The 20,870-nt window shown below is 44.3% G+C and overlaps 1 protein-coding gene across 1 annotated transcript; it reads right to left on the reverse strand.

Annotated features, from left to right (window-relative positions):
- Window positions 1-4,229: 4,229 nt before the first annotated feature.
- On the reverse strand, window positions 4,230-18,166 carry LOC142398554 (immunoglobulin lambda-1 light chain-like). Its single transcript, XM_075482595.1, has 6 exons — window positions 17,993-18,166; window positions 17,586-17,900; window positions 7,480-7,527; window positions 5,216-5,524; window positions 5,001-5,075; window positions 4,230-4,624 (listed from the first exon to the last, which is right to left on the reverse strand). Exons 1-6 carry the CDS (start codon window positions 18,033-18,035, stop codon window positions 4,476-4,478), a joined length of 939 nt encoding a protein of 312 aa, XP_075338710.1. The 5' UTR covers window positions 18,036-18,166; the 3' UTR covers window positions 4,230-4,475.
- Between the last annotated feature and the right edge of the window lie 2,704 nt (window positions 18,167-20,870).

Consider the following 20,870-nt stretch of genomic DNA (forward strand, 5'->3'; position numbering starts at 1 on the left):
CACAGAATGAAAGGAACAGACATAGGGCTTTTTTGGAGGGTTTCTTAAGTTAAGTGCCCTCAGCCAAAGACGCCGGTCTTCCTCAACGCTAGGAGGCAGATGGAGATGAAAACCTGGCCCACAGCATTCAGTTCGCCTCTTCCCGTGAGTAAAACACTCGTGCTGAAGAGACAATCTTCTCTTATTCCAATTATTGTGGCAACCACGGACTGCACAAATGATACTAGTCATTTTACCTGACTTCTTTTTACCCTTGATTTTAATGACTCAGCTGCGCCACCGGAACACAAAATAAACAAGATGGCTCCGCCCTTGTAACCATGGAGAACAGGGTGAATAGAGACGACACAGTAATGACACTGAGATGCTTTTTATTCAGAGCTTTCACTGATTCTTTCAGGGTGGCAGCTTCAGGACCCTTTCTCCAGTCTGAGCCTCCCCTGGAACACAGTCACACATACTGGGACATGTGGGAAAGCCTCACAGTGTTCATGCTGTGCATATCTGAGAACATCCACAGGAAGACACTTTATCATTTACAGGCTGATTCTGTCATTTCAACATCTTTCAGAGTCAGATTTGTGCTACAAATGATGTTCTACGCTGCATGCTGACATGTAGAAATAATCCCATTCTGCCTGTAAGCAGCTGTGAACAGAAACAGCACGGCTGTTATTACTGTGTTATGCTGATGCATGGAAGCAGCTGAATGATTGTGCTGTAAACACTGAGAACAGCCTGCAGATGTGGCTGTTGGGCTGCTTTTGCTTCACAGTCGGTGCAGACAACATGCAGCAGCTTGAAAGATAAATGTGAAATCACACAGAGTTCAGGAGGTGCAGGTCACATCTTCTGTCAGGTTTGCGGGTTGGCAGGACACGGATACGGACTCCAGAGGTGTAAAGCAAACTTGGTTTAATCACAAACAAACAAAAAGTCAAAACAAAAGGCGGCTGAGCCGGATGATAACACTAAACTGTGGGATCAAAAACATGAATATAACTGTGACAAGAAAAACAACGGCCAGACTTCCAGCGACGTGGAGGCAGGAACCGATTTGGCGGACGGCCAGACCTGGGATAAGGTCATAAGGTCAGCCCAAGGACCCACAGCTTCAAGCCCCTCCCTCCCACCCTCTTTTTGGGATGTCTGGGATCCATCCCTTGAAGGGGGGGCTCCCCCGTCACTGGTTATCTGGCCGCCCGCCCGCCCGGCTGCAGCTTACAGCTAAGTTTTTGGACACTTTTTTGGACTCTAATTTTTGTTTTTGATTTTCCCCTCCCTCCCCCCCCCCTCCCTCAGGTTCAGTTCAGGTCTTGTCTTTAGTTTTTCCATGTCCCCATAGTTTCTGTTGCCCTGCCATCAGCTTCACTCACAGCACCGGATGTTTTTCCCCTCAGCTGCACTCACTCACCGATCACACACCAGATCCTCACCGTCACCCCTGGTCTTACCCGTCACCGCCCCTTATGTCAAGTACAGTAAAGTTTGTCCTTTTGTTTCATAGTCAAGTTTAGTTTTTTCATAGTCCTTAGTTTTATTTCCTGATATCTGCATCCGTGTCCAATTCTCCACGCCACTGTACATGTGTTTAACAGCACAAAGAGAGAAAAAGATCTTAAAAATACACAATATTGTGAATATTAATTCAACAACAAACAATGATTTGATGTGTTGAAACTTTGAGGTTTAAAGGTTAATATCCCAGTTTCCTGCTGTTTGTCTTTGTTCTATCCACCATCCCTCCATCTTCTCTACTCTCTTGATCCCGGCTGCCTTTAGGCACGAGGCGATGTGCGTCCTGAAGGGTCGGCAGTCCCTCACAGGGCCACACAATCATGCACACTCACCCTCACTCCCAGCCTCAATGTACAATCATGTTTAATCTAACATGCATGTTTTTGGACAGTGGGAAGAAGGAGTACTCAGAGATGTCATCTTTGTTTTATGAATGAACTAACAAACAAAAAGCAAATGAGAAAAATAGTGATGCTTTAACTTACCCAGAATACATCATCAAATAATAAAGAAGCTGTCATCAAAGTTGGAGGTAATTATTTCATTTAGAACATTTAGAATGTGTCAGATTTTCAGAAGTATATACTCAGATTTCATCAAGCTTCAAAATGTGTAATAATTAGGTCATAACAAGAATGTGCCACCAAGCTGGTAAAAAAGTACGCCTCCGTCATTATACCACAGTGTAGCGTTACCTGATAATATAAAAGGATTTTTTTTTTAACTTTTTATTTTCCATTAATCATTTTATACAAACATACACAATTCACTCTTTGTCCCGTTTCACATTTGACATCTTATTACTCTCACATTTACACAGACCCTTTTAAACACTTTAACCTACCGTAAATATTCCCGACTGACTATTCCAACTAACACAAGTCCTCGATATAGGCAAAAGTAAAGAAAAATATATTTCTCACAAATATCCATTAACTCACTCAGAGATTGTGGTTATCTTTAACATCTATGACCATGTAAATCCGCATTAATTACAGTGTAAGGAACAACAGTGAACATCGGAAAACTAAAAACTAAGGTAATAAAAATACATAACACCAACTAAACTCAAGGAAAAAAATAAAAAAATAAATAAAAAAAGAAAATATAAGGATTTACCAGAAGTTCTCATTGTCTCAATAAACCTTATTTAACCTCGTATGTAGGGCACCACCTTCAAAGAAGGAAATTCTGGTATGTTAAGTTAATATTTCAGTTAATATTCAGTCTCATATCTCGCTACTTTCATAAATTCTCGTTTGGTTTGACAGACATTACGTAAAGAAAGCATACAACACAACCTGTGGTTATACATATATAGATATATGAACTATTTATTAAAACGTTATGACCAAAGACATGAACCTTAAAACAAACAGGAGATGCGTTGAATATGGGTGATAAAATAAAACACTTAGTGAATGGAAAATAAAATAGGGGGGGGGGGGGGGGGGGGGGTCCTTTGGTTGTGGATGACTTTCATGGACTTTGCAGTTGGCTGGACGGTCGCTTCTTTTCCACCAGGAAACAGGAACTGGCTGTTATCGAGGACTTCACCGTACAGAAGGACCAAAAAACTATGTGATAACGTGCAACAGCGGAGGTTAAAAACGTGCGACGTAAAAAGAACATGGATGGTGATGGAGGAACAAAAACACAGAAAACGTGTATCTTTAGACTACTTCATTCTGTTTCTATCTTTGTTCATCTGTACAGTTATGACATATGAATAGCGAACCCAACAATGTTATTTTCCTGTGTTAACAATGGAGTACAAAAAGATACAGAAGGGACATCGTTTAACAGTTGCATTACTGCATATAACTGTCCAGTTTACTGACTCCGTTTGGATTTAACTATTCAACACTACAGACCACTAGAGGGCAGTGTGCTTCCATAGGCGGGTTAGTCATTTTTCCAACAGGGTTATTTCAAGCTTTCATAGGCCGAAGGTGGTTGTAAATGAGGAGATTTCCGTCTCTTCCTTTGTGTAGACTTCCCACATCTGGTCCCTACCCAGAAAAACATCCCCACAGGAATGCTTGCATCTTCCAAAGGTTTAAGGTATATTAATTCCACACTGGAGCGTGCTACAAATGAATTTATCCATCTCATGAACCCACTGAGATAGCTTTCTCCAGTTGCTTATTCTAGTCTCAGTTTCTCAAATACAATAAAAATCCATAAAGTGTTTCATGATCATTTTTAGATAAACGCAATAAACACATTTAAGTGTCCCTGAATGGATTTATGGTGACGGATAAAGTCTCAAATGATTTTATAAATAAATGATTTTCTCAGCTCAGTGGATGGCTGTAACTGTCATTGTGTTATTAAGGTGAAAAGCCACAGCTAACGGTGTGGAGGCCGCAGAGCAGGAACCCACACAGCTGCAGCAAAGGCAGTCTGAGTGTCTGTCAGCAGGTTTTTCTGTCCTAATAACCACTGAGAACAGATTCATATCTGCTGCTGCACACACTCATCAACCCCCCTCTCTGCTGTTTGTCTTTTCTCTGCTTCCTGGAAACCTTTTTACCACTGAGCCCTCCACCCACACAGCTGAACGGAGCTCAGTCACTTCTTCATTTATTCACAGGGTAAGAGAGGAATAAAGAGAGCAAATGAAATGAGAGGAAGAGACTTAACACCACAGTCAAAAGGCTGTCAACATACCTAACCTGTAAACAAGCAGAGAAACAAACAACAACAAGCTTATTTTCCACTTTATTGAGAATGTTGAAGTGAATAAATGTGAAGAAGCAAACACACTGTGCACATACAGAATATTAAAAAGAGAGAAATGTTGTTAAATGCTGAAACATCTACAAGGCAGCTGATAATTCAGCTTCATTTAGTTTCTCCCACACATCCTGAGTAAGGTTGGTGAACGCTGATCAAAGTGATGAACCAGATGAACGGATGAGATGTGATGGTGAGAAAAGGCCAGCAGAAAACAGTCAGTCAGCATGTGTGCAGCCGGTGGACGCTCCCTTGTTTCTGAGGATCATCAGCAGAGAGAGTCCACAGCAGCACACCAGACTCTTCACTATCAGCAGCGTGTACAGCAGGCACAGCAGCTTCACCCTCAGCTCAGACTGGAAGGAGGCTGACACACACACACACACACACACACACACACACACACACACACACACGAACAGGTCATTCTTCTCAGATCACTGAGAAAATATAAAGTCCAAATATAAACACACAGGTTATTAGGAGCTGAAGCTGATTGATTTATTTTCTTTTTGCGTCCACTAGGGGGCAGAAGAACTCCACAACACCTCACTAACTGATCTCTGACATATTATGGTCTGTCTGCTGTTTGGTGCTGAGCAGCCCGTGTACAGTGGCTTTATCACAGCGTGTCTGATGAAGACGTTCATGAGTGGAACTTTAAGATTTAGTCCCTAAAGTTGTCGTGGCGCCCTGATTGGACCTTGGAGCTGTCCGTGCAGAGAGGCAGCAGGTGATCTTACCGGCAGCTCGCTGCAGAGCTGGCAGGTCTGCTGGATCTCTCACTGGAGGACAGGAGGCTGCTGGAGCTGGAAGCTCTGAAACAGAGAAGGAGTCAAAGGTTTGGAGTTGCAGTGAGAAATGTCCGTCCTCTGCTCCTCTGCTCCTCTGCTCTCTCTGACAGCGTCTCCACATGAAGCTGAATCCCTGCTGAACACAGTCACCGAGCCTTGGTTACCTTGTTGTGTTTGGGCCTCCACTCGGCCCCCCTCGTGCTCCACGGAGCAGCTGTATTTATACGTGCTGTTCTCTTGCTGACGGATCAGCAAGATGGAGGCGGTGCGTCCCGACTCTCTGAGCTCCAGCTGCTCTCCCTCAGCAGGGGGCAGCTCCTCCAGACCACCGTTCTTCTTCTGTCTTTTCCAGGAGAAGCGGACCAGAGGAGGAAACATGCCTGAGGCCAGACACAGCAGGGAGCTCCTCCCCTCCAGGTGGACTCTGGATGCTGCTGGGTACACGCTCACCACGGGCTTCACCACCTGCTCATCTGGAGTTGGACAGCAGCAACAAGCAGCACACACACACATTCACACAGTCAGCAGCAGCTTCCAGCACTGCGCTGCATTCAGTCTGATCCTGGAAACTACATGGACTCTGATCCCTGAACTACTCATCAGTACAGCACAAAGTTCCCTGCATGCACTGTATTCACCTTCATATCAGACACACTCATCACCTCATGTCACCATGTGGAACAGGTGCACGTGCTTTATTACAATAAAACTGAATTATTACACAACTGCTTTCATCTTTTATTGCTCTTTGAAGTGAAATATTACGTAAGAGCCTTTAATATCATCTATCTGTGTGGCCCTGTGATGAACTGGGGACCCACCCAGGGTGGCCCCCACCTCTGGCCCAGTGGCAGCTGGGATAGACTCCAGCCCCTCCACCCCTGAATAGGATGGAGCGGCTGTAGAAAATGGATGGAGGCAAATGTCCTTCTGACCAACATTTACTTTGGTCTCATCACCAGAAAACAGCAAATCAGATTTTTGGAAGGATTTTTCAGCCAGTTGAAACTTTTCTGAATAAAGACAAAAACAACAAAGAGTTCATGTGTGTAAAAGTCTCCGTAGATTTATAACCATCACATCTCTGACCACACTAATGATGATGTAATGATTTCATTTTAAAGGACATGTTTGACATGTGTTACACATTTACATCCAAATACTTTTCTTCTTTTTCTCAAACTTATTTCTTAATATGAAACTTTTCTTCTGATTTTTCCATTCTGTTCATCAGTCTTGAAACATACAAACAGAAGCGTTTGAGCTTTAATAAGTTGCCTCATATCGTCTGTCAGAATTGAACTTACTGACTAAAATATGCTCAAAATCTCCTTCAAACATGGTTTCATATTCAGTTATTTTCACTTCTTTTTTAGCTTCTTTTCCAAAACAATATTCAGTCTGAAAAAGATGAACATCTGAGCGAGTAACTGTTTCATGGACTTATTTTGAGTCGAACTGATTTAAAACACAGAAGCACACAGATAGAAAACTAATATTTAACATCAAATCTCCTGTAATAAATATCAACCCAACAGAATCACTGAGACGATCAATAACTAAATATCTGTGACATCACTAACAGTTAAGTTCAGTTGTTCCTGAGATTTAAACAAATACAACTGAACTGTACAAACAGGTGCAACTTTAATCCCAAATGTGACAGAAAACATGTCGAACTTTAACTGGAGCGTTCTGCTTTAATGTTAAAGTCAAATACGGCCTTTAAGTCAGACTTCATATTCGCCTCCAACTACTTTGTAAAACAGATTTTCTCCTTTACTATTTAGATTTATATCAGAAAGGAAAAGAAGACCAAGTGAGTTTGAGCCGTTATATGTCCACCAATGTTTTCTCTGAAGGTTCATTAACAGCTGTTTACTCCAGTTCAAACATGATGAATATCTGAATTTAACTTCAAAGTACGATAAACTGTCTGATCTGTAAATTCATCTTCAGCTTTTATTCTGTTTTACTTCAATTTAACATTTTTAAAAACACTTCTTTAATTCACAGGATAAAAATGACTTCTAAATATTTGAACGATGAATAATTATCGTCTTCATCTTATTTCAAATGAAACATGTTTAAATGATCATTCTGAGTAAATATCAAATCACTTTTCTGTTTGAATCTCATCCTGTTTTTGAACAACAGATGTGACAGAATCCCTGAGACCATCAAATCCTAAATCTTTGGAACATCACTAATATTTGCAGAAATAAAGAATAAGTTTAGCTGTTCAGTGAGATTTCAACATGTTTTCAGAAATGATTGAGCTTTTCTTCTGGAACAATGGCTGCAGGATGAATTCTCTGCTAATGATGAACAAACTAACATGTAAAGCCTGAAGCAGCAGAAACTGACTTTAAACACATTTGAACTTCTACAATAAAACAACTGAAGGAAAAGAAATGTTTGTTCTTACCTGTTACAAACAGTTTAGTTCCAGAGCCAAAGATGAGGTACCACTGTCCTCCTCCACACAGTGAGTGAGAGTGATACAAAAACCTGTCTGCTGCTGAATGTGGCAGCTGAGCTGAACAGCCCAAATGATGAAGCAGTATCATATTTCAGCTCCATGATGTGTTTCTCTAATGTTCAGATCAACATGAGCGTCTCTTCTGCTCTCTTCTTTCAGCCTGGTGTTATTCTGAAATGTTCTTCCTTCTGCTCTGTGTGTGCATGTAAGCGCCTCTGCAGCAGCAACAGAAAGCAGCTGCAACAGGGGCACAGATTCTGCCTCAACTTCTCAATATGTCTGACAGGCACTGAGGCAAAAAATGGGAAGTGATCCATGTGATTTGGAGCTGGCCGCCAGCAAGACCCCAGCAGCAGGGAAAAGAAGTCCTTTAGAAGTCTGGACCGCGTTATTCAGTGAGGAAGTCGGCCAGTAGACCAGTGATACCATGTGATGGAGCAGCTCAGTGGAACCGCTGGGATGGTGGGTCATGCTCTCAGTCTTTCTAAGATGTTGGAGTTTTCCAAGCTGTCTTTGAAGGCAGATTACTGATTCCCTTCACCTCAGAGATTTTTCCCTGTGCGTTTCCAGCCTTCTGCTTCTGCCATCCTGAACTTCTTGGTGTTGTTGAAGTCGTATTTTGACTTCCCCGAGTTGGTTGGTGCGAGAGAATAAAATGACGGAGAGAACGGAGTACAAACTGCAGTTATTTATTACCAAGGATCCTTGGGGAACACGCAGTACAGAAAAAGTCTGCTCTCAAGCCAAGCGCCCTGTGTCCTGAAGCCGCGCTCCCTCGTGGTGTAGACTTATCCCGTTGTAACCCCACCCATGTGTGCTTATCTTTAGTCTTCACCTCTTTAATGCCTGACTCCTTATGTGTGTGTGCGTTGTCTCACCCCCCTCTCACCCTTGCCCTTAACGAACTTCTTCTTTCTGATGTCTGCTCTCTCCAGACACCAGACTTTTCAACTCTTGCCCTTCCTTTTGTGTTACGTCTTCCCAGAGCTTCAGACATTCAGAACACAGTGCACTTTTCCATTTCCTAATATATGATTGTTACAGAGTGTATGTTTACAAGTAGCAATAGAAGCAAGCATAGAAGTGCATTCAAAATAGAGTATAAGATATAAAAGTATAAAAAGAACATTAAATTGTGACATCATTGTATTAGTCTCACAATTCCCCCTCTCATGCTCTCATATGAAGCCCATTTCCTACCAGGACTAAGTACTAAAAACAGGCAATAATTAGGAATTAAGATCTCCTGACTGATGTCAGTCTTACGCACTTATTTGTTTCTAAATTGTCTTCCCATTTGTCTCGGTACCTAACTTACTGCACTTACTCTAGCACTAGTTATGCTCTTAGCTGTTTGGTTTTGGAAGGAAATGCACTTATTATTGCGTCGTATAAACTTAAAAACCAATCCAAACGCCGCGGCCGGCTAAGGCATGGGGTTTTATACTGATGACGCGTCACGCAGAACTATTGCACACGATGGTGTTATTTATTGCTCCATCTCACAAGCTTGTACATAAAAGACAGACACTTACTTCATTTGGTGCATTTCACAAGCCGTGCAAGGATGCCTCTGACAGTGCAAGTTATCTGGCTTACTATTACGTTTACGGTCAACAGAAAGTTTTTCCCCAAGCTCACCCAGCCGCCATGATCCAGGCTCATCACATCACAGCTGAGCTCACCTGCTCATTTAAAGGTGATAGAGAAAGGTTGAATGGGGCATTAATCCTTGTTCTGTGATGTGATATGTAGCCCCCAAAAAATTGGTTGGGTCTGTAATGGCTCAGAACCTCCCTAAAAGGCTCCCTGAAACAGCTGTTACTATGCTAGGTGTTGGCGCTATTCGGTTGCCGTTGCTTGATTGGCTGCCCTTGCCTAGCATTGAACCACCTGCTACGAGGTTACTTAGTCGAGAACGTATGGCTTCTCAAAGCCCCCTCCTATTGTGTAGTAATACATTTTAGTTTGGCTTCATTTGTTTTGTTTTACTTCGGTTACTGACTTCCAAAGGTTATGCATTGAAACAAGCAAGCTGGCCTTTGCAGGCTTACTTACCGCCTGCATAATAGTGCAAATAGCTAGCTGCTAAGGGGTTAGCTCATTCCCTTTAGATGAACAAGCCAGAGCTAACGTGCAATTCTTACAACAGGAATATGGCACAACACACATTTAAAACAAAATAAAATGTGATACTTACAGGCTGTACTGATTGCTGGGGTTGATTTTGTTGCAAAGTCGGAACTGAACCTCTACTGAGCATTAAACTCTGACTGAAGCCTGCTCGGAATCGTGCAAGGTTTGTGAAACTGTACTCCGTGAAATGCGCAGAGCAAAGGAAAAGTCGGCGGTTGTATGTACTGGGGATGCTGTTAAAAATAAATAAAAGCCATTGATGGCGAACATTGCTTTCCGGGGGAAGAATATGTAACGATCGTAGTCCGCTTTCACAGCCTTGGAAGGCTCACCTGTTCCTGTTTCTCGCCGAAGGGGCGTGTCTGAAAGGGGGTGGCTGTGGATTTGGGTGTGGGGGGGGGGGCGATTGCGCCAAAAGATACGTCACTTAAAGGTTGGGTAGGGGATCTTTTTCTGGAACATTTTTTTACAATCTGCTCCTCCCTCCCCCCCCTTCCCCCTGTGTGCGTACCCTGCTCCGTGAACGAATTACGCGTCCAGAAGCTTGGCAGGAAGCTAAACTAGAGCCAGCACCTAGCATTATTAAACGTATAGTTATCATATACTAAATACTAAATACTAAATACTAAATACGGCAACGATAGATGCTTGCTGTCAGAACAACGCTCGTGCACCTTCGTGCTCGTGCGCGTTCATGTACTCTAGAGGCGTGCCTTCGGGGGGAAAGTAAAGAAAAGGGTTGGGACTTTTTACCGGTGTATTTTCAAAATGCAGCTTCGCTGGACTCAAAATCCAGGATCTCCTACCCTACCTTTAATGCTCAAACACGGTGTTATAAATTGGCTTTATTCTTAAACTTTAATTGTAATTGTAATTAATTTAATGACCACACAGCCAAGCTGGTGGAATTTGTTTACAGTACAGCTCTTTGTACAGGTTCCAACATAACATTGAACATATAGTATGACATACATACAAACAGACACATACATACGTCACACATAAATACATAAATACATAAGGGTCATACATAATTCATATCAACAACAGTCCTCAGCGACAGCATAAAATAGACAGTCCTCAGTGTTTGGAGTTCAGAAGAGTTATTGCTGTGGGAATGAAACTGTTTTTGAAGCGGGTTGTTCTGGAAGTGACTGTCCTGTAACGCCTCCCAGAGGGCAGTAGCTGGAAGGCGTAGTGTGCGGGGTGAGTGATGTCGGAAATGATCTTGTGCGCCCTGCGTAGTGTCCGTTTGTGGTGGAGTGATTCAAGGGATGGAAGGGGTGAACCGATGATTTTGGATGCTCTGTTGATGATGCGTTGTAGTTTCTTCCGGGAGAGTGTATCGAGACTGCCGAACCAGACTGTGATGGATGTGGTGAGGATGCTTTCAACGATGGCTGTGTAGAAACGGAGCAGGAGATGGGACCTTACTCTGAACTTCTTGAGCTGTCGGAGATGGAAGAGTCTTTGCTGGGCTTTTTTGTAGATGTGGTCTGAGTTGATTTTCCATTTGAGGTTATTGCTGATGTGGGTCCCAAGGAGTTTGAATGTGTCAGTGATGGAGATGGGCTCACCTTCAATGAACACAGGAGTTTTGGGGGATGGCTGGCGTCTGAAGTCGACGATGAGTTCTTTTGTTTTTGATGTGTTGAGTAGGAGGTTGTGGTCTGTGCACCAGGTCACTGCTTGGTTGATCTGTGCACGTTTATGTATTCATATTCTGTAGTTCACTAAATAATCTATGTTCCTAGTCTGTACGTTTACACTCTGCTCATACAAACGAAATGTATGTCAGATAGGTCTGGTACAGTAGATACACGCCTGAAACAACACTCACACACACACACACACACACACACACATCGTTTATCACATCCAAAGAACATGACAAAGACGGTGGATGGCCTGCTCATATCACTAGCAAATGTCCAATTATACTTTGTCGAGTGTAAGTCCAACCTCTGTGAGATAAAGGTGGACATAAATATGAAATGTGTCCGGATATCGGGGCTCTCTCTGATGGAGGCCCTGCGAGGGCTCTGTCACTCCGAGTTCAGCACGGCTAAACTTCACATGTGACCACCAATAAATACTTTGTTTAACTTAAAGCAATACTATGTAACATTTCTACCTTAAAATAACAGCTTGAAAAAAATTGTGCGGCTAGAATGAGTTTTAATACAGTGGAAACCGCTTATAGTTGTCACGCCCAGAGACTCTTGTTTTTAGTTTTCATGTTTAGGTTATGCTTTTGTTTTCAGTCCATCTTTAGTTTTTGTCATGCCTTAGTTTCCCTGCACTCTGTTTATTAGTTCACTCACTTCACCTGTGTTTTTTCCCTCAGCTGCACTCACTCCCCAATCACTCTCACTCCCTATTTAGTTTCCTGCCTCCCCTTTCAGTTTTGCCGGATCTTTGTTGCTGTTGTTGCTGTTGTTGGTGGATTGTCATGTTTGCCGTCCAAGTTCCACGAGCCCGGTCAAGTTAAGTATTTATTATCGATGCCATGTTAAGTGTTTTGTTTTTCCAAGTATTTATTAAGTCAAGTATTTTGAATCCGGCTCTGCCGCGCTTTTTGTTTTTTGTGAATAAACCCGTTACCTTTTTTTGAAAGTCCGCATCCGTGTCCTCCCTAAAACACCACACCCTGACAGAAAGATCCGGCCAAACATGGAAGCGGCGGACGAGAACGCTTTTTGGAAGCTGGTCGGGAGGTTCTGGGGCTGCTTGGCACGGGACGACACCGCCTGGCAACAACTGAACGTGGCTGATGAACTGGTGGACTTCTTTTTAAAGAAACAGGTCCTCCAGCACTTGCCGGATGTGGCAGACATCTGGGCGGAGGTCATGAGCGTGCAGCGCTCAGCAACCCAGGATATTTTCGGCTTGGAGCCACACCAGGTAACCATGCTGTACAGCTTCTCCTCAGCCACAGTCACCAGAGACTCAGCCGTTCCAGAGCTGGCCCCGGCCCCAGCCGTTCCAGAGGCTTTAGGGCCTGACCACGAGGCCTCCGGGCCTGACCACGAGGCCACATGGCCTGACCACGAGGCTTTAGGGCCTGACCACGACCAAGAGGCCTCCGGGCCTGACCACGAGGCTTTAGGGCCTGACCACGAGGCCTTAGGGCCTGACCACGAGGCCTTAGGGCCTGACCACGAGGCCTTAGGGCCTGACCACGAGGCCACAGGGCCTGACCACGAGGCCTTAGGGCCTGACCACGAGGCCACAGGGCCTGACCACGAGGCCTTAGGGCCTGACCACGAGGCCTTAGGGCCTGACCACGAGGCCTTAGGGCCTGACCACGAGGCCTTAGGGCCTGACCACGAGGCCACAGGGCCTGACCACGAGGCCACAGGGCCTGACCACGAGGCTTTAGGGCCTGACCAAGAGGCCACAGGGCCTGACCACGAGGCCACAGGGCCTGACCAAGAGGCTTTAGGGCCTGACCAAGAGGCCACAGGGCCTGACCACGAGGCTTTAGGGCCTGACCACGAGGCTTTAGGGCCTGACCACGAGGCTTTAGGGCCTGACCAAGAGGCCACAGGGCCTGACCACGAGGCTTTAGGGCCTGACCACGAGGCTTTAGGGCCTGACCACGAGGCCACAGGGCCTGAACACGACCAAGAGGCCTCCGGGCCTGACCACGAGGCGGCAGCCCCCCACAAAGCCTCAGAGCCCATGGACTCACTAGTTCGAGCCCCTCCCTCCCACCCCCAGACTTTGGGGATGTCTGGGATCCATCCCTTGAAGGGGGGGCTCCCCCCCCGTCGGAGGTCCGTCCGGCCGTGGGACGGTCCCCGCCTCCTGCTGCCACGCCACGGGATGTCTGGCCGCCCGCCAGACCACCGCCTCCTGCTGCCACGCCACGGGATGTCTGGCCGCCCGCCAGACCACCGCCTCCTGCTGCCACGCCACGGGATGTCTGGCCGCCCGCCAGACCACCGCTTCCTGCTGCCACGTCATCGGGGGTCCGGGCGTCCGCCGGATCACCGCCTGCTGCCACGTCATCGGGGGTCCGGGCGTCTGCCGGACCATCGCTGTCTCCTGCCGCCACGCCGACGGAAGTCTGGGCCTCCGCCAGACCACCGCCGTCTCCTGCCGCCACGCCGACGGAAGTCTGGGCCTCCGCCAGACCACCGCCGTCTCCTGCTATGCCGTCTGCGGTCTGGGCGTCCGCCAGACCACCGCCTGTTCCTGCAACGCCGTCTGCAGTCTGGGCGTCCGCCAGACCACCGCCTGTTCCGGCTACGCCGTCTGCGGTCTGGGCGTCCGCCAGACCACTGCCTCCTGCTGCCCGAAGCCGGTACCACGCCCGTTTCTGGTTCCCCGACCGGCTTCGAGCCCCTCCCTCCCACCCTTGGACTTTTTTGGGATGTCTGGGATCCACCCCTTGAGGGGGGGGCTCTGTCACGCCCAGAGACTCTTGTTTTTAGTTTTCATGTTTAGGTTATGCTTTTGTTTTCAGTCCATCTTTAGTTTTTGTCATGCCTTAGTTTCCCTGCACTCTGTTTATTAGTTCACTCACTTCACCTGTGTTTTTTCCCTCAGCTGCACTCACTCCCCAATCACTCTCACTCCCTATTTAGTTTCCTGCCTCCCCTTTCAGTTTTGCCGGATCTTTGTTGCTGTTGTTGCTGTTGTTGGTGGATTGTCATGTTTGCCGTCCAAGTTCCACGAGCCCGGTCAAGTTAAGTATTTATTATCGATGCCATGTTAAGTGTTTTGTTTTTCCAAGTATTTATTAAGTCAAGTATTTTGAATCCGGCTCTGCCGCGCTTTTTGTTTTTTGTGAATGAACCCGTTACCTTTTTTTGAAAGTCCGCATCCGTGTCCTCCCTAAAACACCACACCCTGATAATAGTGATCACGTTGGTCCAGAGCCAATTTGAACACTATAAGCGGTTGATTACTAAAACCAAATTTGTATTACAGTACAGGTATTTCACTTGTTTTTTTATGCAGAATATCATCTAAATGCCATTTGTATCGTTTTTCATTGAGAAAAATGAAACGGATAGCTTCAGCATTTACTGAATTTTATTATCATGCAAGTTTAATTACAGTACTGCGCAGTGCGCAGACATACTGTAGGCTAACTCAAATACAGTACGGACTTATTCTCTGCTGTGCCGCTGGTGCATTTTTTTTCTTACAAGTCAGAAAATAAAGTTTGAATTCAATCCGCCTTTCAGCACCCTGCTGGGATCTATGCTCCTCCGTGCCGGTGTTCTGTCGATTTGTGCTACTTGGCGTGAAAACGAAACTTAGAAAATCGGCTCGGCGCATGCGCAAAACCACAAAGTAGCAATTCTCGACAAGTAGGAGAAATCGACTGAACACCGGCCTCCCATCTTACAAGAACCAGCCTGGAGCTTCCAGCGGCCACACGCGCATTCAATCCGCTCTCCAGCACCCATCCTCGGACACATGCTCCTCCATGACTTCCTTTTTCCAGCCATGATTCGCGCGCTTGCTGCCCGGTGTCAACTCGTTACGTTAGCTAGCGAGGCAGAAGCAGACGTCCAGAAAGGAATCAAGGGAGTAAAAAATAAAATAGCTACACGTAGTTTTAAAATTATTTATGCACATGTTTACATTCATAAAATGGCCAAAAATGAACATTATAAGCGGATTTCTTGATCACTATAAAAAAATTATTTAAACAGCATTTGTATAGAAATGATTCCGTCCCAAGCCTTTTGATCTATATAAGCGGTTGATTACTATATCCGTGACCACTATAAGCGGTTTCCACTGTATTACGATTGGCCTGTCTCCTATGCCCTTCGGGGGTCTGAGTTGGAAAAACTGCGCTATGTAACTTTGCTGGACCGGCCCGGGAGCTGAGCGGAAGTACTTCGACTTGCTTTCTGGCACACCTACCGCAAAAACAAATAGACCCCTCTCACGCTCCCAGGTACATTTGATTACTCTTACTATCTCGGTCGACATAGCTTGCACCTTCTTACTCCTCGCCGGTTCGTCAACAAACGTGAAAAGTGAAAGTGAAAGGGTGTTGTATTTACGACAGTGTAACCGTACATTACCTCCAAGCCTGTAGGGGGAGCTCCATAATGGGCTTTTTGAGAAGTTACCTTGTATTGCTTTAAGCCACTGAGGTGTTTTGCTTGTTAAAACCTAATTGACGCGCTTGGACCATACCATCACGGATGAATGAGTACCCTGTTGCCTTTGAGTTTATACAAACAACTCCGTTTATTTGCCTCTCATGGTCTGAATCACGTCTCATGATTTCATCCGTACGGAGCACAAATGATCAATAGACAGCGGTCAAAAACTGTTTGTTGTCCGGAAACACCTGACGAGCCCCCAAACATACATACAATATATATAGGCTGACCCGCCAATCACAATCCGACAACAATTAACAGATCTGCTCTTACACTGCAAGTCCTGCAAAGCAGTTCTAACCCAGCACACTTTAACATTTACAGATCACACCAACACCAAAGAACCAATTCAGGCTCATAGAAGCAAGCAACAAGTGTCCATCAGTATATGATATATACTCTGAGCTCCAACTCAGTCTGCCAGAATCACAAAGAGATGAGCAGAGAATCCACTAAAGGATTGCACAATGCCCATTTCTTCCTCTACCCCTTACTAAACTGCCTCAGGGCCGTTAATGGAACAATCCATTTCAAATAATTGGAGCCTTAATGTGATCTAACGGGAAGGAGGATTTAAGAAGAAGAAACAGCCCCAGTCAGCATTAAAAGTGCTCCTGTTAGGATAATCAGAGCATGATATTAAAGATAAAACACACAGACAGGATTGAAGAAACTTCTAGAAATCTAAAGAACAATCAGTACCTCGTCAGTTTCCATTTAGTCAGCAGAGTTTCATCTCATGGCTACAGTCGTTCCAGGGCTTCACTCCCCATCAGAACACACATGGAGGAAGCTGGAACCAGGTCAGAGCCAGCATGTCAGTGACATGATGTTACAGCTCAAAGGAAAGAGGATTTTAAAGCTGTCCTCATGTTACAAGCTGACCCAGCGTAGCTCCTGTCTGCCTTCAACAATCTGTTGAAGACTCCTCTCTTCAGAGAACTGCTCCTCTCCTGACACCTGAACACACCTCACCTGCTCTTACCTGCACTTCTGCACTTGTTCTGCTTCTCCTCGGTCATTTGGACAGATTTCTATGGATTTAACACTCAGCGTACAGACCAGGGTTTCTGCCTGCACTGGGATGTTGTTTCCTCACTTGTGAGTCACTTTGGATCAGAGCAGCTGCTGAATGGCTCAATGGAAATGACCTTAATGTCCATGATGACTGTAGAGAAACATTCCAGCAGAACTGTGAGTATGAGCCATCTTTGTAGAGACTGGATGTTTTAGGCTGTCGCTCTCAGCTGTTTCCCAGATATTTGCCACATAGCTGTGAAAGCTGCCTTATACTCAACATGTAGAGATATAAAACTATGGAGCTGATGGATGGAAAAGTCACATGAAATCACTTAAAGTGACTTTATTCCAGCAGCAGCTCAAAGCAGCAGATTCATATTTATCTGGACATGTGAATGAAAACATTCAGGATTAAATAAACCTCTTTAAAATGTCTCGCTTTTATTTATGCTGCATTGAAGTTTCATTTGGATCATTTTCCACTCCAAAGCTTTGAAATCTGCACAGTTTTTATCTTTGAACCTTCAGAAAAATTCTCTTAATAAGCAGAAAAAGTTGAATGAAAGTTGAAATAAATAAAGACAGCAGTGAAGAAGAAGCTCCCTCAGCTCAGTGTGTTTGGGACTCTGTCTGAGATGGAGGTGAAATATGTGAACCTGGGCTGTGGTTTACTGCTCTCTTCATGTCACAAACACTGTTTGACATCTGTTCATCTGAAGGTTTTTGTACAGGCTGCAGGGATCATTTCTCACTGTGGACCTCTCTTCTCACAGCTGCAGTAGTAGGTGGCTGAATGATCGAGTTTAACTTTCTGTATCTGCAACTCACAGACGTTCTGTTTATTCACAGCTGAGAAATCATCTTTCTGAGGATGACCATAACCTTTATTAACATAACCACTATTTTTGTTAATCCCAAGAATCACTCTGAATGTTTCTGTTTCTTTCTTCTGGTACCAGTATACATAACTAGCATCACACTGGTCAGTTCCACAGCTGAAGGAGACACTTTGACCAACTCTCCCGGTCAGCGTTAACTGGTCCTGAGTCAGCTCTGCTGCCATGGCAACCAGCGCTGCAGAGACACAGACAGACAGACGAAGGTCAGTGGGACGGCGTTTGTTCCAGGTGGAGTTTGCTGGCTCCTGATTGGCTGGAAACACTCACCTGAACACAGACAGCACAGAGCAGCGGCTGGGAGGAAAAGCATTTTGTGCAGCGGTGTTTCCTCTGGTGAACCTGGGGAGAAGTGGCGCTCTGAGGCAGCTGAGGCCAAACAAGGACGAGCTGTGAGATCAGAGCAGGGCCACGTGCTTTCTGACAGCTCCTCAGAGCTCCCATCAGCCCCTGCTGTGGGCCCACAGATAAGACTGCTGCTGCTGACTGACAGCTCAGCCCAAGCTGCTGTGTGCTTTGTGGTCTGGATTTGAATCTGACAGCAGATGAAAAAATGGGGTCACATGATGCAGAAAGACTAAAAAACATTCATGTTCCCACAGACACATTCAGCTTGGTGGTGAATTTAGTAACACGCTGTGTTATCTGTTGCATCTGTAAGCAGCTGTGAACAGAAACAGCACGGCTGTTATTACTGTGTTATGCTGATGCATGGAAGCAGCTGAATGATTGTGCTGTAAACACTGAGAACAGCCTGCAGATGTGGCTGTTGGGCTGCTTTTGCTGCACAGTCGGTGCAGACAACATGCAGCAGCTTGAAAGATAAATGTGAAATCACACAGAGTTCAGGAGGTGCAGGTCACATCTTCTGTCAGGTTTGAGAAAAATAGTGATGCTTTAACTTCCCCAGAATACATCATCAAATAATAAAGAAGCTGTCATCAAAGTTGGAGGTAATTATTTCATTTAGAACATTTAGAATGTGTCAGATTTTCAGGAGAAGATATTTAGATTTCATCAAGCTTCAGAATGTGTAATAATTAGGTCATAACAAGAATGTGCCACCAAGCTGGTAAAAAAGTACGCCTCCGTCATTATACCACAGTGTAGCGTTACCTGATAATGTAAAAGGATTTTTTTTTTCGAACTTTTTATTTTCCATTAACCATTTTATACAAACATATACACAATTCACTCTTTGTCCCGTTTCACATTTGACATCTTATTACTTTCACATTTACACAGACCCTTTTAAACACTTTAACCTACCGTAAATATTCCCGACTGACTATTCCAACTAACACAAGTCCTCGATATAGGCAAAAGTAAAGAAAAATATATTTCTCACAAATATCCATTAACTCACTCAGAGATTGTGGTTATCTTTAACATCTCTGACCATGTAAATCCGCATTAATTACAGTGTAAGGAACAACAGTGAACATCGGAAAACTAAAAACTAAGGTAATAAAAATACATAACACCAACTAAACTCAAGGAAAAAAATAAAAAAATAAAAAAAAGAATAAAAATAAGAAATAAAAAAAGAATAAGAATTTACCAGAAGTTCTCACTGTCTCAATAAACCTTATTTAACCTCGTATGTAGGGCACCACCTTCAAAGAAGGAAATTCTGGTATGTTAAGTTAATATTTCAGTTAATATTCAGTCTCACATCTCGCTACTTTCATAAATTCTTGTTTGGTTGGACAGACATTACGTAAAGAAAGCATACAACACAACCTGTGGTTATACATATATATAGATATATGAACTATTTATTAAAACGATGTGACCAAAGACATGAACCTTAAAACAAACAGGAGATGCGTTGAATATGGGTGATTATATACAACACTTAGTGAATGGAAAATAAAATAGGGGGGGGGGGGGGGTCCTTTGGTTGTGGATGACTTTCATGGACTTTGCAGTTGGCTGGACGGTCGCTTCTTTTCCACCAGGAAACAGGAACTGGCTGTTATCGAGGACTTCACCGCACAGAATGACAAAAAAACTATGTGATAACGTGCAGCAGCGGAGGTTAAAAACGTGCGACGTAAAAAGAACATGGATGGTGATGGAGGAACAAAAACACAGAAAACGTGTATCTTTAGACTACTTCATTCTGTTTCTATCTCTGTTCATCTGTACAGTTATGACATATGAATAGCGAACCCAACAATGTTATTTTCCTGTGTTAACAATGGAGTACAAAAAGATACAGAAGGGACATCGTTTAACAGTTGCATTACTGCATATAACTGTCCAGTTTACTGACTCCGTTTGGATTTAACTGTTCAACACTACAGACCACTATGGGGCAGTGTGGTTCCATAGGCGGGTTAGTCATTTTTCCAACAGGGTTATTTCAAGCTTTCATAGGCCGAAGTTTGTTGTAAATGAGGAGATTTCCGTCTCTTCCTTTGTGTAGACTTCCCACATCTGGTCCTGACCCAGAAAAACATCCCCACAGGAATGCTTGCATCTTCCAAAGGTTTATGGTATATTAATTCCACACTGGAGCGTGCTACAAATGAATTTATCCATCTCATGAACCCACTGAGATAGCTTTCTCCAGTTGCTTATTCTAGTCTCAGTTTCTCAAATACAATAAAAATCCATAAAGTGTTTCATGATCATTTTTAGATAAACACAATAAACACATTTAAGTGTCCCTGAATGGATTTATGGTGACGGATAAAGTCTCTAATGATTTTATAAATAAATGATTTTCTCAGCTCAGTGGATGGCTGTAACTGTCATTGTGTTATTAAGGTGAAAAGCCACAGCTAACGGTGTGGAGGCCGCAGAGCAGGAACCCACACAGCTGCAGCAAAGGAAGTCAGAGTGTCTGTCAGCAGGTTTTTCTGTCCTAATAACCACTGAGAACAGATTCATATCTGCTGCTGCACACACTCATCAACCCCCCTCTCTGCTGTTTGTCTTTTCTCTGCTTCCTGGAAACCTTTTTACCACTGAGCCCTCCGCCCACACAGCTGAACGGAGCTCAGTCACTTATTCATTTATTCACAGGGTAAGAGAGGAATAAAGAGAGCAAATGAAATGAGAGGAAGAGACTTAACACCACAGTCAAAAGGCTGTCAACATACCTAACCTGTAAACAAGCAGAGAAACAAACAACAACAAG

The sequence above is a fragment of the Odontesthes bonariensis genome, chromosome 14, assembly GCF_027942865.1.
Source record: "Odontesthes bonariensis isolate fOdoBon6 chromosome 14, fOdoBon6.hap1, whole genome shotgun sequence".
NCBI lineage: Eukaryota > Metazoa > Chordata > Actinopteri > Atheriniformes > Atherinopsidae > Odontesthes > Odontesthes bonariensis.

Excerpts from the sequence above, each read along its gene's own strand:
- LOC142398554 (XM_075482595.1), bottom strand. The coding sequence starts at position 18,035 with ATGCTTTTCCTCCCAGCCGCTGCTCTGTGCTGTCTGTGTTCAG. Across the intron at positions 5,525-7,479 it reads AACTAAACTGTTTGTAACAG|ATGAGCAGGTGGTGAAGCCC; the intron begins GTAAGAACAAAC and ends GTCCAACTCCAG. Across the intron at positions 4,625-5,000 it reads AGCTCTGCAGCGAGCTGCCG|CCTCCTTCCAGTCTGAGCTG; the intron begins GTAAGATCACCT and ends TGTGTGTGTCAG.